Consider the following 13,183-nt stretch of genomic DNA (forward strand, 5'->3'; position numbering starts at 1 on the left):
GGATCCCACATGCCGCGGAGCGGCTGGGCCCATGAGCCATGGCCGCTGAGCCTGTGCGTCTGGAGCCTGTGCTCCGCAACGGGAGAGGCCACAACAGTGAGAGGCCTGCGTACCACGAAAAAAAAAAAAAAGGAGGAGGCTAGAGAGAGAAACAGGATTTCATAGGCTTTGGGATTTTGAATTTAGCCTGCAAGTTTTGGAAAGCCATTGAGGGATTTTAAAGTGGTGAGTAGCATCAGTTTTGTACTTTAGAAAGGTCTATCTAAATCCAGCGCAAAGAATATTGGGAGGGGAAGGAATGTTGTAAAGTTTGAAGCAAATTAGTTTGGAGGCTACTATAGTGATGTAGGTGGAAGGCGGTATGGACTGCAGTAAGGCTGTGGCAGTGACATGGGGATGGAGAGAGTGAAAGGGTAGAATCCACAGGATGTGATGCTGATGTGATGTGATAGTATGAGGAAGGAGGAGGAGTGAGGGACAGTCTTCACACCTGGCTTGAAGTACTGGTGGAAGTGTTCACCAAAATGGGGCACGAAGAGAAAGAATAGATTACAGAAATAAGATTATATATGTTCAGTTGTGGACATAGGAAATTTGAGTATCCTCTCAACGTTCACATGGACATGTCCGGTAAGCACTTGGATGTGTAGCCTAATGCCCAGAAAAGAGAAAATAGACTTACTAGTCATCAGCATAGAGCTAATAAGGTGAAGACATGGGAGAGGAAAGAAAGGGGACCTAGGATGTATTGGAGAAGGCCACCATACGCGATATACACAGAAGGAGAGGGATGGAGGTGGTAGCCAGATATGAGTGTGAAACCAGAGAAGAGGGGTCTTTTGGTAGAATAATCTCAGAATAATCTTTTCTGTAAATTTTACATTCCAGGTTTTTAAAATAAATATTTGCCAAGTAATTTTTATTTTCAAAGAAGGAACATGTGATGGGAGTGCATGAATGAAGCATATAATGAGCAGTGTTAAACTAAATGGATACTGTAGCTAGCCTTATATTGATGAGGTAGCTCTGCAGTGTATTTCTGAAAAACTTCACATATATCTTCTATAGTTTGGGGAGGAAGACAGGAAGTGGGTAGAGAATTTTAGAATTGTGAAGCATCTGAAAGAATGAGGACAAGATTACGTTCTGATAGAAATCAGACATGAAAGTAAATGTTTATTCGTACTTGTGTCACAGCATTTTTACTAGTACACAGTGCATACGTTTTTATGTAAAGTTGTAAGACTAGGAGGAAAATAAATGAATTAGCATATCTTTTAAAAAACTTATTTTTAAAAACTTATTAGGGAAAGAAGAGGACCCCCTTACACCTCGGCCCGCCACCTGCCCGTGTGTGTAGTCCCCAACTTCAGTAGTTATTGATGGGGGGACCATCTTGTTTCACCTATTAACCCCCCTCCACTGGATAATTAAAAGCAAATTCTGGATATCACATTTCATTGAACAAGTTTTTAGTATGTAACTCTAAGATTTAAACAGCTTCAGTGAGGCATAATTGACATACATTAAATGGGAAGAGACATTTTCCCTAATCCCCTTCACTGTAATACAACTACTCGTTTTTGTGTACCTCTAGTCTTTGGCCTTATGCAGAATAACAGTTAATATTTTAAGGATGGCAAGAATTATTCACATGGTCGAAAGTTTTAGTAAAGTTCCCTATAAGGAATCAAGAAGAATAAAGTATGTTTCCAGGAAAAACTGTGACTGGGCTACTGACAGCAGTTAATACATATCAGAGTGGAGTGCACCATTTCCTGTTTTTCTCTGCAGAGGCCTGACTCTGGAATTCCCCTTGTTTGCCCACGATTTAAATCTAGTCTGTACCCTGTGCTCTCAATATAGCACACCAGAAAAGTGGGCTGTTCTTTAAATGTCTACCTTGTGGCTGAAGAATATTATGTTTTTGTATCTTAAAATATTTAATTATACTTAGAATCCAGGTTTTTGATTAAGAAAGTTATAACAGAAGTCTAAAGAACACCTCAGCCTGTGTCTGGATCCTATCCCTCCTACCTTCTCTGGAAGGCTTGTAATATTGATAATCTTTATTTTTCTTTACCTTCTGTCTCTGTCTTTTCTGATTTGCCTCATCAGAAATTAAGCATAGTCAAGTCTTTCTCATATTTAAGGGAAAAAATTCAATCTGTCCTCATTACCTCTTCTCCCTTGAGCTACAGCTGTCTGTCTTCTCCTGTTCAGAGACCAGACTTTGTCCACTTGTCTGTGTTGGAGTTCTCCATTTCCCCGCCTCCTGGATGCCCCTCACTCCCCCGCTGATGTCTGGAGCTCCTGTCACTGTGCTGGCACAGCATCACCAAGGTGCTCACTTCATGTTGCTGAATCCTGGAAACATGTTTCTCTTCACCTGACCTCCCACCAGCTTGCAGAGTATTGCCTAACCCCTCCTTCACACTTTGAAGAAGTCACATCTGACTTTCCTCCTAACTTTTAGGCTGTTCCTTTTTGGCCTCCTTTAATGGCTTATTTTCCTGACCAACATTATATAGAGTTCCTCTGTGCACTTTTCTTCCTAGGAAGTCTCATTAACTTGGACAGCTTTATTCTGGTGACTCTCAATTTCCTATCTCTAGTTTAGCCCTTTTCAGAATCCTATATCTGTGTATTCAACTTGCCCTCTTGATAACCTCACTTGAATGTCTCATAGATGTCTCAAATTCGGTGTGTCTTAAACAGAATCTTTCATCTTCTTCCTAAAGACTGACCCTCTTCCAGTATTATGTAATCCATTAAATCGAGTACACTCTATTCAGATCTGAAATCTATCCATCTTTCTTAACTGTTACGTCTCAATTCTCAAATCCAGTCAACAACCAGATGCTTTTGATTTTACCCACTGAACACAGCTTGAATCTGTACATGTTCCATTTATGCTGCTGTTAGTTGAATGCAAGTAATCTCCTTTCACCAACATTACTCTAATAATTTTTCTTTTGGACCCCTCCAACCTGCTTTCCATCTGTAGCTATTATGCCTTTTAAAACCATTTTGATCATGTTATTCCCCTGCTTTAAAAGTTGTGCTCCTTCTAGCCTTAAAGAAGGAAAGACAGAAAACTTCTACTTCTAACCCTACAATCCAGGTTAGAGTAGATGGCATGAAGAACCCTTTCAGTACTAAAGGAAAAGTCTCATTCCCAACTCAGTAAAGTTCAAGTTGAAAAGTAGTCATTATTTTCAGATTATAAATTAATTACCTAACATAATTGCTGTGACAGAAAGAAGTCGGTGTCTTCCTGTCCTTTGCTTTTCACTGTGAGAGTAGTCTCTTTTTTTTTTTTTTTTTTTTTTTTTTTGCGGTACACAGGCCTCTCTCTGTTGTGGCCTCTCCTGTTGTGGAGCACAGGCTCCGGACACGCAGGCTCAGCGGCCATGACTCACGGGCCCAGCCGCTCCGTGGCATGTGGGATCTTCCCGGACCGGGGCACGAACCCACGTCCCCTGCATCGGCAGGTGGACTCTGAACCACTGCGCCACCAGGGAAGCCCCAAGAGTAGTCTCTTTTGAACCAGTTTAGTTGTCTCCTTTTGAACATCCTCCCTCATTATTCAGAGTGTCATATTATGCTTATAAGTGTATATTAATATGCCTCTTTCAGAAGCATATCGACCTAGAAGCACATCCATTCATTAATCTTTCAAGAAACATTTCTGGGTGAGATGGCTGGTGGCCTGAGTGCTCCATGGTGACTCCTCTCTCCCAGCATCTTCTTGCAATAATTCGACTGTTAGAATAAATCCCTTATTGTGGATTCGTGGGCCAGGTGTAGCCATCTGCTCAGGCCCAGACACACCCTTCCAGAGGAAATGATGTGGATTCAGAACTGTTAGAAGTCCTATGTGTTCACAGGGCAAGGGACGATCTGGAAGAGATCTTATTCTCTGAAATAGGCCAGCCCATCACCTGCTTCAGCAGACCCTCTGGCTGAGCCAGGTGGCACCATCTGTACCTCGGGAGCTGTTGCCCCTGCAGGCTAGCCTCACAAGGCCTTCGGGGAAGTCTTCAGTCTGGCAGACGCCATGAGCCCATGGAACATAACCGCCATCCTTTGTCTTCATCTGTAGACGTCTAGCCTTTTCTGCTCAGTCTGGGGTGTGCCGAGACCCTGGAAGCCTCCTTCTCTTTCAGTACGTCAGGGGGCGTACTGTGGAAGAAACCCCAACAATTTGTCCTACTCAGGTATCAAGAAAACTCATGTCCTCTGCTGGTGAAGATGCACTTGGATGTGCTTTGAGAAACATAGTTTTCTAACAAGACAAATTTAATGGTAATGTAACAGTATGTTACCAAGAAGAAAACAGACACAAAACTACTGTTAACATCGTCTTTTCCCTACCTCAATCCTAGAAAAGAGAAGGTAGCATTGCTTCTCAAGGCTCATTTAGGGATTTGTGCTGTATCATCTCAGAAGAGAATAGTATGAAGGGGAAGTATGTTGAATGGGGTGGGTAAAAATAGACAAACTTAAGAGTTTGTAGAAAAAAATGGGAAACAGGGTGGAAGAGACTATCCTGCATTGGTGGCACTTGGCCTCCCACATCAAAGGATGGCTGCGGGTGACAAGTCTGTGGTTAGGGGCAGGGAATCTGTGTGAGCCTCCTTAAGTAGCACCATGTAAGGAAAAGAGAGCAGGAAATTGGTGTGCTGTGCTAAGAAACAGAAAATTGAAGAGCATAGACAAGGGATCTAGACCCTTCCTTGGCTTACTGACACCATTTTAACCTGAAATTTTTATACAGCCCTATGGGACACTGCCCCAAAGGACCGATTGAATTTCTTAACCCTTCAAAAAGGGGCTTGAAGTAACTAAATTTGGAGAAGTACAGGAATGAATATTTTACTCCCGGGTGTTATAGACTATAATTCATTCAGTCAGGCGTCTTTGATAGGAAAAAAGGAAAACATGTAATACAAATTCTCAAAGAGATTAAAAATATTGCATAGCAAAGAGCTTCCAAAACATAATCATAATTGGAGAAAAATAATAATGTATCTACCACTGAAAAAAAATTACTGATCTAGAGCTGGGGTCAGCAAGCCAGAACTTATGGGCCATTATGTCACCTGCCACCCTTTTTTGTGCATAAATGTTTACTGGAACACAGCTATACTCATTTGTTCTCACATTGTCTGTGGCTGCTTACACACTGTGATGACAGAGTAGAGCCAGAGCTTTGACAGAGACTGTATGACCTGCAGGCTTAAAATATTTCCTCTCTGGGGCTTCCCTGGTGGCGCAGTGGTTGAGAATCTGCCTGCCAATGCAGGGGACACGGGTTTGAGCCCTGGTCTGGGAATATCCCACATGCCGCGGAGCAACTGGACCCGTGAGCCACAATTACTGAGCCTGCGCGTCTGGAGCCTGTGCTCCGCAACAAGAGAGGCCGCGATAGTGAGAGGACCGTGCACTGTGATGAAGAATGGACCCCGCTTGCCACAACTGGTGAAGGCCCTCGCACAGAAACGAAGACCCAACGCAGCCATAAATAAATAAATTTAAATCATTAAAAAATTTTTTTTTTCTCTCTGGACTGTACGAAAACAGTTGTGGATTCCTAAAGAGGATCAAGTGGCATTATTTTCTAATGCAGTGAAACTATAAAGAGGAAACAAATAATGGAAGAAACTAGGAAGATTATACACACACACGCTCTCCCTCCCTCCGTCCCTCCTCCCCCCGACCCCCCCTTAGACACACAAACACACATTCAGATGTCCACATAACAGAAGCTCTGGAAATAGCAAAAAAGAACACAAGGAGCAATATCAAAGAAATAATACAAGAAAACTTTACTAAGCTATAGGAAAACCCATGTTCAGATAGAGAGGGACTTCCATATGCCATACAGAACACTGGAAGGGAAAACCAGCAAACCTGGAGATAGTCCAGAGTCACTGTTCAACTCTGAGGATGAACATAACTTCAAGGGAAAACAACAGGCTTTTGGGATTCTAATCTGTGGCAATAAAAGCTAGAGGGCAGTAAAACAATATATACTAGCTTCTAAGATTAATGTATGAACTCTCCACTTCTGTGGCTTTGTAGAAAATTATGTTCTAATCCTGAGGAGCTGTCACCTGTGTCTGTCTATCTGGGTAAGTTTTTAGGATTTATCAAGAGCATAGCAACATTTCAGTAGATGAAGACTTAAAATACTATGTTCAGAGGCAACCTAACCTAATCCAACAACTTTGTAACTTGCCTTAGTTTTGATGCAGATGGCATTTTCAGGAGACGTATTCTGTTGAAAGGGAAGAAAATGGGGATACGCAGAGATGGTATTAGGACAGTAAGCCAGCTGTGCCCGTGGCCCCTCTCAGTTGATCACAGTATCTAAGGAGCCACGGAACACTCGGGTCTGATGATAACCTTCTTCTGTGGAAAAATCTCGGATGGTCAGTTTAACACAGCAGCAGGGTGGGGAAGTGTCTTGTGAGGCGGAGGGCACATTGGTAGAACAAGGATTGCAGCCTGTGGCTGAAGTTCCTGGGAAGCTGCTGGGAAGTGGGGTCAGAAATGAGGAAGAGGCAGTAAGCTGCAGCCTGGGTGGCTGCTTGGACAGGGTTTCGTTTGCAGCCAGAATAGGCCAGAAATCAGTGAATGGGCTAGAGCCAAACCTCCCCTGCACAGATAGCTGACAGATTCCTTCCGGGTGAAGGGTAGTTGGGTATAATCTCAGTAACAACCATCAAAGTAGCATCAGTCTGTTAATGATGCAAGCTAGAATGTTTTGTTTAAAATCGGAATGCTGCACTTAAGTCACACTGTCGTCTTTGCTAAGAATGATGGTTACAGATGATAATTTTACATTTGTCTCATTTTTTAAAAGAATAAAACTTAAATGGTTGCTATACAAATATATGGATGGCCAAAGTCAGACCAAATAATCTATTTTAAGTTCTAAATAATAACCTATTATTTTACTTTACCAATCATTTTTTTGTGCATATATTTCTCTGGGGGATCTCATCATAAGAGGTGATTGTGGTGATACCAAGATTTAGGTATTTTTGTGTCCTGGGCAAAAATATTATTATACGAAGTCATTTGTGCATAGTATATAAATCTATCAGAATAAGTTTTTGTTAACAAGATCATTTTCTCAACACGTTACTCCTTATATTTTAGAAAAGGCGCCGGCGGATTGACCGAAGTATGATTGGAGAGCCCACAAACTTTGTGCACACGGCTCACGTGGGGTCAGGAGACCTGTTCAGTGGGATGAATTCCGTAAGTATGTGGGTGGAACATACAGGTGGGGCCTCCAGGCATAGTCATGTGTACCTGTGTAACAGGTACATACATTCTTAATGATGGCACTGTTCCCAGTGTATTATAGACATTGAGCATACATACTTAATGTGAGCATCAAAGAGAAGAAAATGAACAATGAAAAATTAATCTCTTACGTAGTTTGCCAAGTCATCTGTTTTTCTAAACTCTTTGTAGCTACCTTTCTTCCGAATAAATACTTTAAAACTTTTAAAGGATTTGAATTCAGAAAGGAAGGTACTCTCCCATGGATTCTCATGCCCCCTGCTGCCAAAGCAACTTGGAGGTCAGCTTTTTAGTAATATTTAATCTCTTAAGTTCAGTTAGTTGCCTTTTGCAGACGTATTTATTGCATTTCCCTTATAAAATATTAGGCTTTACCTGATATTAGAATGCTTGTTATTTATTTATTACTGTAACATAAGTTCTCATGCACTTAGCAGAGGATTAGAATTTGTATGTATTTGCTGTCTTTTATAGAGTTTTCGGTAAATTTCAGAAGACGCTTTAAATTTACTCAGCTGAACTCTTACTCCTTAATTTTTCATCTAAGGGAAAATAGAGAGCAGTATAATAGAAACCAATAGAGGGTTTTTATCAGGGCTCTGCCACTATTGCTATCCCCCATATCTAAAGTACACTGAGTTGTCTAAATGATCCCTCAAGTGTTTAGAACCAGAAAGTCAATAAGGCTTTTATAAACACAAAATTATGCTGCATTGTATGCTCACTTACTGGATAGCGTTAACAAAAGACTTAACAAAAGAACAGAGACTTATAAGGTAGGTAGGTGAGTATCCTGGATACAGCAAACAAGTTTGTCCCTACAGTTACTAGGTAAGCAAAGGGATGACATTTGTAGCTTCCTGGAAAGGAAACAGCTTGTTTGTTTTAAATCTGTAGGAAAAGTACACTGAACTGCTTTTGTGGAAATGTAAGAGGTGTCAGATTGCTGTTAAAATACAACTCAGTAGCTTCGTTTCCTGGATTAATGTGGAGTGAAGAGACCAAATGGGACCCTATGACTTTTGTTAATACTAAGGTCATTGTGGCATATATAAATAAAATGAACGGTTTCAAATTTTTTATATCTGATTAATTTCTTTCTCATCGACATGTCTTCTTCCCCACTTCTGTTCTTAAAAATTTAACTGTATAGGACAAATTAAGTTCTTAGTTCGTAGTACTTAGTTAACTTTTAAAATCTCGTTTATGCATATTTCAGAATTTCCTTCAAGATTCCTATCTGGTAATTTGTCTCTATGAAAAGCCTGTCATTGATGTACATGATTCTTGCTTGCCATCAAGTTAGGTAAAGTTTGAGGACTGTCCTCTGCAGGGCTGACTGAGCTGCAGCATCAAGATGGGCCCTCAGCTGTTGTAGAGGTTCTGCCCTGCAGTCTCCAGACAGCCTCCTTTGGTTACTGAAGTATATTTCTTATGAGGTGTTCTAGCTCTTCAGAACCAAACCTGTCTTCCGAAGGCTGTTTGTACTCATTGCCTATGTTTACGTATTAGTTTGTTGTCTCTACAAAGAAATAGTTTCTTTTAAGTTCATCTATTCTGAGAATTGAGCAACACTAATAGGAACATGGCTCGATGCATATGAAAGAGGCAGGCCACGCTGGATTATTGAATGGCCAGATGACTGGTTTTTTTCCCCTAAATACACTGTTCTTCCCAAGACTACTTTTCATACTAACTTATTGCTAGAAAAGGTTTCTATGACTCTTTTAATAATATAACTTTATTGTGTTAAAATAATGCATAGCCACAGTCACAATAATACATATCATCTCAATACTGAGGGTTACTTACTAGAAAATCCAAGTCCTTTTGTTTGAAATTGAAGAATTGACTTCTGGAAGAAAAACAGATTTTTTTTTTCCTTAGAATTTGCATGGCGTTATGAAAGTACCGTGTAAAAATATAAAGATGTTGTAAATAGGCCTAAGATACCTATAAAACCTAACTTGTCATGTTAGGTGGGAAATTATTTGGTACTAGGGTAAAATCAAGTTTGTGCCACAAAACAGTGTTACCACAGAGGAGCAGAAAATTAACCGATAGCCTATGGCCATAAGCTTCGCAGACTGAGCAAGTTCACTTAAATAGACCTATAGATTTTAATTTTATTTATTAAAATTTAAAAAATTTATTTATTTATTTTTGGCTGCATTGGGTGTTTGTTGCTGCGTGAGGGCTTTCTCTAGTTGTGGCGAGCGGGGGCTACTCTTCCTTGCGGTGCACAGGCTTCTCATTGCGGTGGCTTCTCGTTGCGGAGCACACCTGCATTGGCAGGCGGATTCTTAACCACTGCGCCACCAGGGAAGTCCCTCTTTTTTTTAATATATTCTTACCTAAAGTAGTCATTTGAGTAATGTGAATATAGATGTTACAGTACATCACTATGTGATATCATTGGAGTTAGTTCCACATATGTGAATTTTTCAGTAAATGAGTAAAAATTTACCCATTTAAGAGCCAATCACATGTTCTCACTTTAACCATATTGGACCTAAATAGCCATGCATTTTATATTTTGCTATTCTCTTCAGTTAGAATATATTTAAACCTGTCTTACTCCAAAAATAACTTAGAACAGTCTTATTACTTTCTTTAAACAAACTGACTGAGGATCATCAATGAAAAGACACCTTGTATCGATACATCATGTTTTTTGTGATTAAGTATTTGATAAGTAGATTAACGAGTGGGTGGTGCTCCCACCCCCTTCTCACCTCCCTGGGTCCTAGAAATGTGAAGGGCCCTTTGAGCTGTTTCTGTGCATTAGACCAGACTGCCAGTGCTCTCACCGTTGACTGTTAGGCCGTCATATCCCAAACCTTCCTGTTGCCCCTTTTTCTAGAAGTCTAGCTTGATTCGCTCGTTCTCTGCTTCCAAAATGCTTCTAATTGCTATGAACTAAGATAGGATACACTAAGAACTCTTTGCAGTTCGCACGTAACTTTGTGACTTTGTTTTGGCAAAGTAAGAAAACATCCCAGCGGGACTTCCCTGGCGGTCCAGTGGTTAACACTCGGCGCTTCCACCACAGGGGTCACAGGTTCGATCCCTGATCCGGGAACTAAGATTCCACATGCCGTGCATCATGGCCAGGAAAAAAGAGAAAATACCCGAGCATTTATATATCTCACAGTCTACTAGAAAGTAGCCCTGTAATGTGGTTAGGAAAGGTTATCATCTTTAATCATTTTACAGATAAGAAGCCTGATATGCACAGAGGATAGATAGTTCACCCAGAGTTAAAATATTAATAAAGAAGTTTGGATTACAGTCCAAGTCTTTGGATTCTTTTGTTGTTGTTGGAACATAGTTGATTTACAATGTGGTGTTAGTTTCAGGTGTACAGCAAAATGAATCAGTTATATATATACATATATCCACTCTTTTAGCTTCTGTTCCCGTATTGGCCATTACAGAGTATTGAGTAGAGTTCTCTGTGCTATGCAGTAGGTCCTTATTAGTTATCTATTTTATATATACTAGTGTATATGTCGAGCCCAGTCTCCCAATTTATCCCTCCCAAGATCCCATCCTCCCTGGTAATCATAAGATTGTTTTCTACATCTGTGACTCTTTCTGTTTTGTAAATAATTTGGGATGACATTTAGGTTGCTTCCATGTCTTGGCTATTGTAAATAGTGCTACTATGAACATAGGGATGCATGTATCCTTTCGTAAATATTATAGTTTTCTTCAGATGTATGCCCAGGAGTGGGATTGCTGGATATGGTAGTTCTGTTTTTAGTTTTTTAAGGAACCTCATACTGTTCTCCATAGTGGTTGTACCATTTACATTCGACCAACAGTGCAGGAGGGTATCTTTTTCCCACACCCTGTCCAGCATTTACTGTTTGTAGAATGTTTGATGATGGCCATTCTGACCAGTGTGAGGTGATACCTCATTGTAATTTTGATTTGCTTTTCTCTGATAATTAGTGATGTTGAGCATCTTTCTTTTGCTTTTTGGCCATCTGTATGTCTTCTTTGGAGAAATGTCTATTTAGATCTTTTGCCCATTTTTTTTAAAATTCAAACAAAGTCACAAAAATTATAATCATCCTCATCAGTTCACTCAGTCCCATGTAATTAATTTTTTTTGTCATCTTGATCTTTTGTTAGCACTTTGACGAATTCATCAGTTTTCCATTAGAGTTCTGAAAATGCTTATTCAGTTCAGCAGTATTGTCAGTTACCAGAAACCTGTACTTGTCAGAGTCTTTTCCATGAATTCCTTGAAGATGAAACCCTTTTATCAGGAACACTTTTGCAAAAGCATCAGAGTACACCCAGAACTGTCTGTAAATGACAAAAGACTTAAAAATGACCACGGATAAAGATTTGATGAAAGTTCATAATAATGCAATTGACAAGGAAATTTAGTTATTTCTGAGAAGATATACATTTTAAAGTAATAACTAGAATTATGACTTACAACATTAAACCAGAACGTATAAGATTTTTAGAAGTTTCCTGTAATGTCTGAAACATTTATATTAACATATTTCCATACAAATAACCCAAAGAAAGTTCAGTATTAGTTGTTTTTTTTTTGTTTTTTTATACTGCATGTTCTTATTAGTCATCAATTTTATACACATCAGTGTATACATGTCAATCCCAGTCGCCCAATTCAGCACACCACCATCCCCACCCCAATGCGGTTTTCCCCCTTGGTGTCTGTACCATTTTTCTAGGTTCCACATACATGCATTAATATACGATACTTGATTTTCTCTTACTGACTTACTTCACTCTGTATGACAGTCTCTAGATCCATCCATGTCTCAACAAATTTCATTCCTTTTTATGGCTGAGTAATATTCCATTGTATATACGTACCACAACTTCGTTATCCATTCGTCTGTCAGTGGGCATTTAGGTTGCTTCCATGACCTGGCTATTGTAAATAGTGCTGCACTGAACACTGGGGTGCATGTGTCTTTTTGAATTATGGTTTTCTCTGGGTATATGCCCAGTAGTGGGATTGCTGGATCATATGGTAATTCTATTTGTAGTTTTTTAAGGAACCTCCATACTGTTCTCTATAGTGGCTGTATCAATTTACATTCCCACCAACAGTGCAAGACGGTTCCCTTTTCTCCACATCCTCTCCAGCATTTGTTCTTTGTAGATTTTCTGATGATGCCCATTCTAACTGGTGTGAGGTGATACCTCATTGTACTTTTGACTTGCATTTCTCTAATAATTAGGTTGAGCAGCTTTTCATGTGCTTCTTGGCCATCTGTATGTTTTCTTTGGAGAAATGTCTATTTAGGTCTTCTGCCCAATTTTGGATTGGGTTGTTTGTTTATTTCATATTGACCTGGATGGGCTGTTTATATATGTTGGAGATTAATCCTTTATCCGTTGATTCCTTTGCAAATATTTTCTCCCATTCTGAGGGTTGTCTTTTCGTCTTGTTTATGGTTTCCTTTGCTGTACAAAAGCTTTGAAGTTTCATTAGTTCCCATTTGTTTATTTTTGTTTTTATTTCCATTACTCTAGGAGGTGGATCAAAAAAGATCTTGCTGTGATTTATGTCAAAGAGTGTTCTTCCTATGTTTTCCTCCAAGAGTTTTATAGTGTCCGGTCTTACATTTAGGTCCCTAATCCATTTTGAGTTTATTTTTCTGTATGGTGGTAGGGAGTGTTCTAATTTCATTCTTTTATATGTAGCTGTCCACTTTTCCCAGCACCACTTATTGAAGAGACTGTCTTTTCTCCGTTGTACATCCTTGCCTCCTTTGTCCTAGATTAGTTGACCATAGGTGCGTGGGTTTATCTCTGGGCTTTCTATCTTGTTCCATTGATCTATGTTTCTGTTTTTGTGCCAGTACCATAT

General features: G+C 39.8%; 1 protein-coding gene across 5 annotated transcripts in view; it reads left to right on the plus strand.

Moving 5' to 3' along the window:
- Positions 1 to 13,183, plus strand: part of CDC42SE2 (CDC42 small effector 2) — a 111,915-nt gene that overhangs the window by 85,769 nt on the left and 12,963 nt on the right. For all 5 annotated transcript variants that reach the window (XM_082651799.1, XM_082651800.1, XM_082651802.1 and 2 more), the window contains one exon: positions 7,171 to 7,272. In XM_082651799.1, the coding sequence (XP_082507925.1) occupies positions 7,171 to 7,272 (102 nt within the window). The remainder of the gene's footprint in view (positions 1 to 7,170; positions 7,273 to 13,183) is intronic.

The sequence above is a fragment of the Grampus griseus genome, assembly GCF_964374135.1.
Source record: "Grampus griseus genome assembly, chromosome: 3".
NCBI lineage: Eukaryota > Metazoa > Chordata > Mammalia > Artiodactyla > Delphinidae > Grampus > Grampus griseus.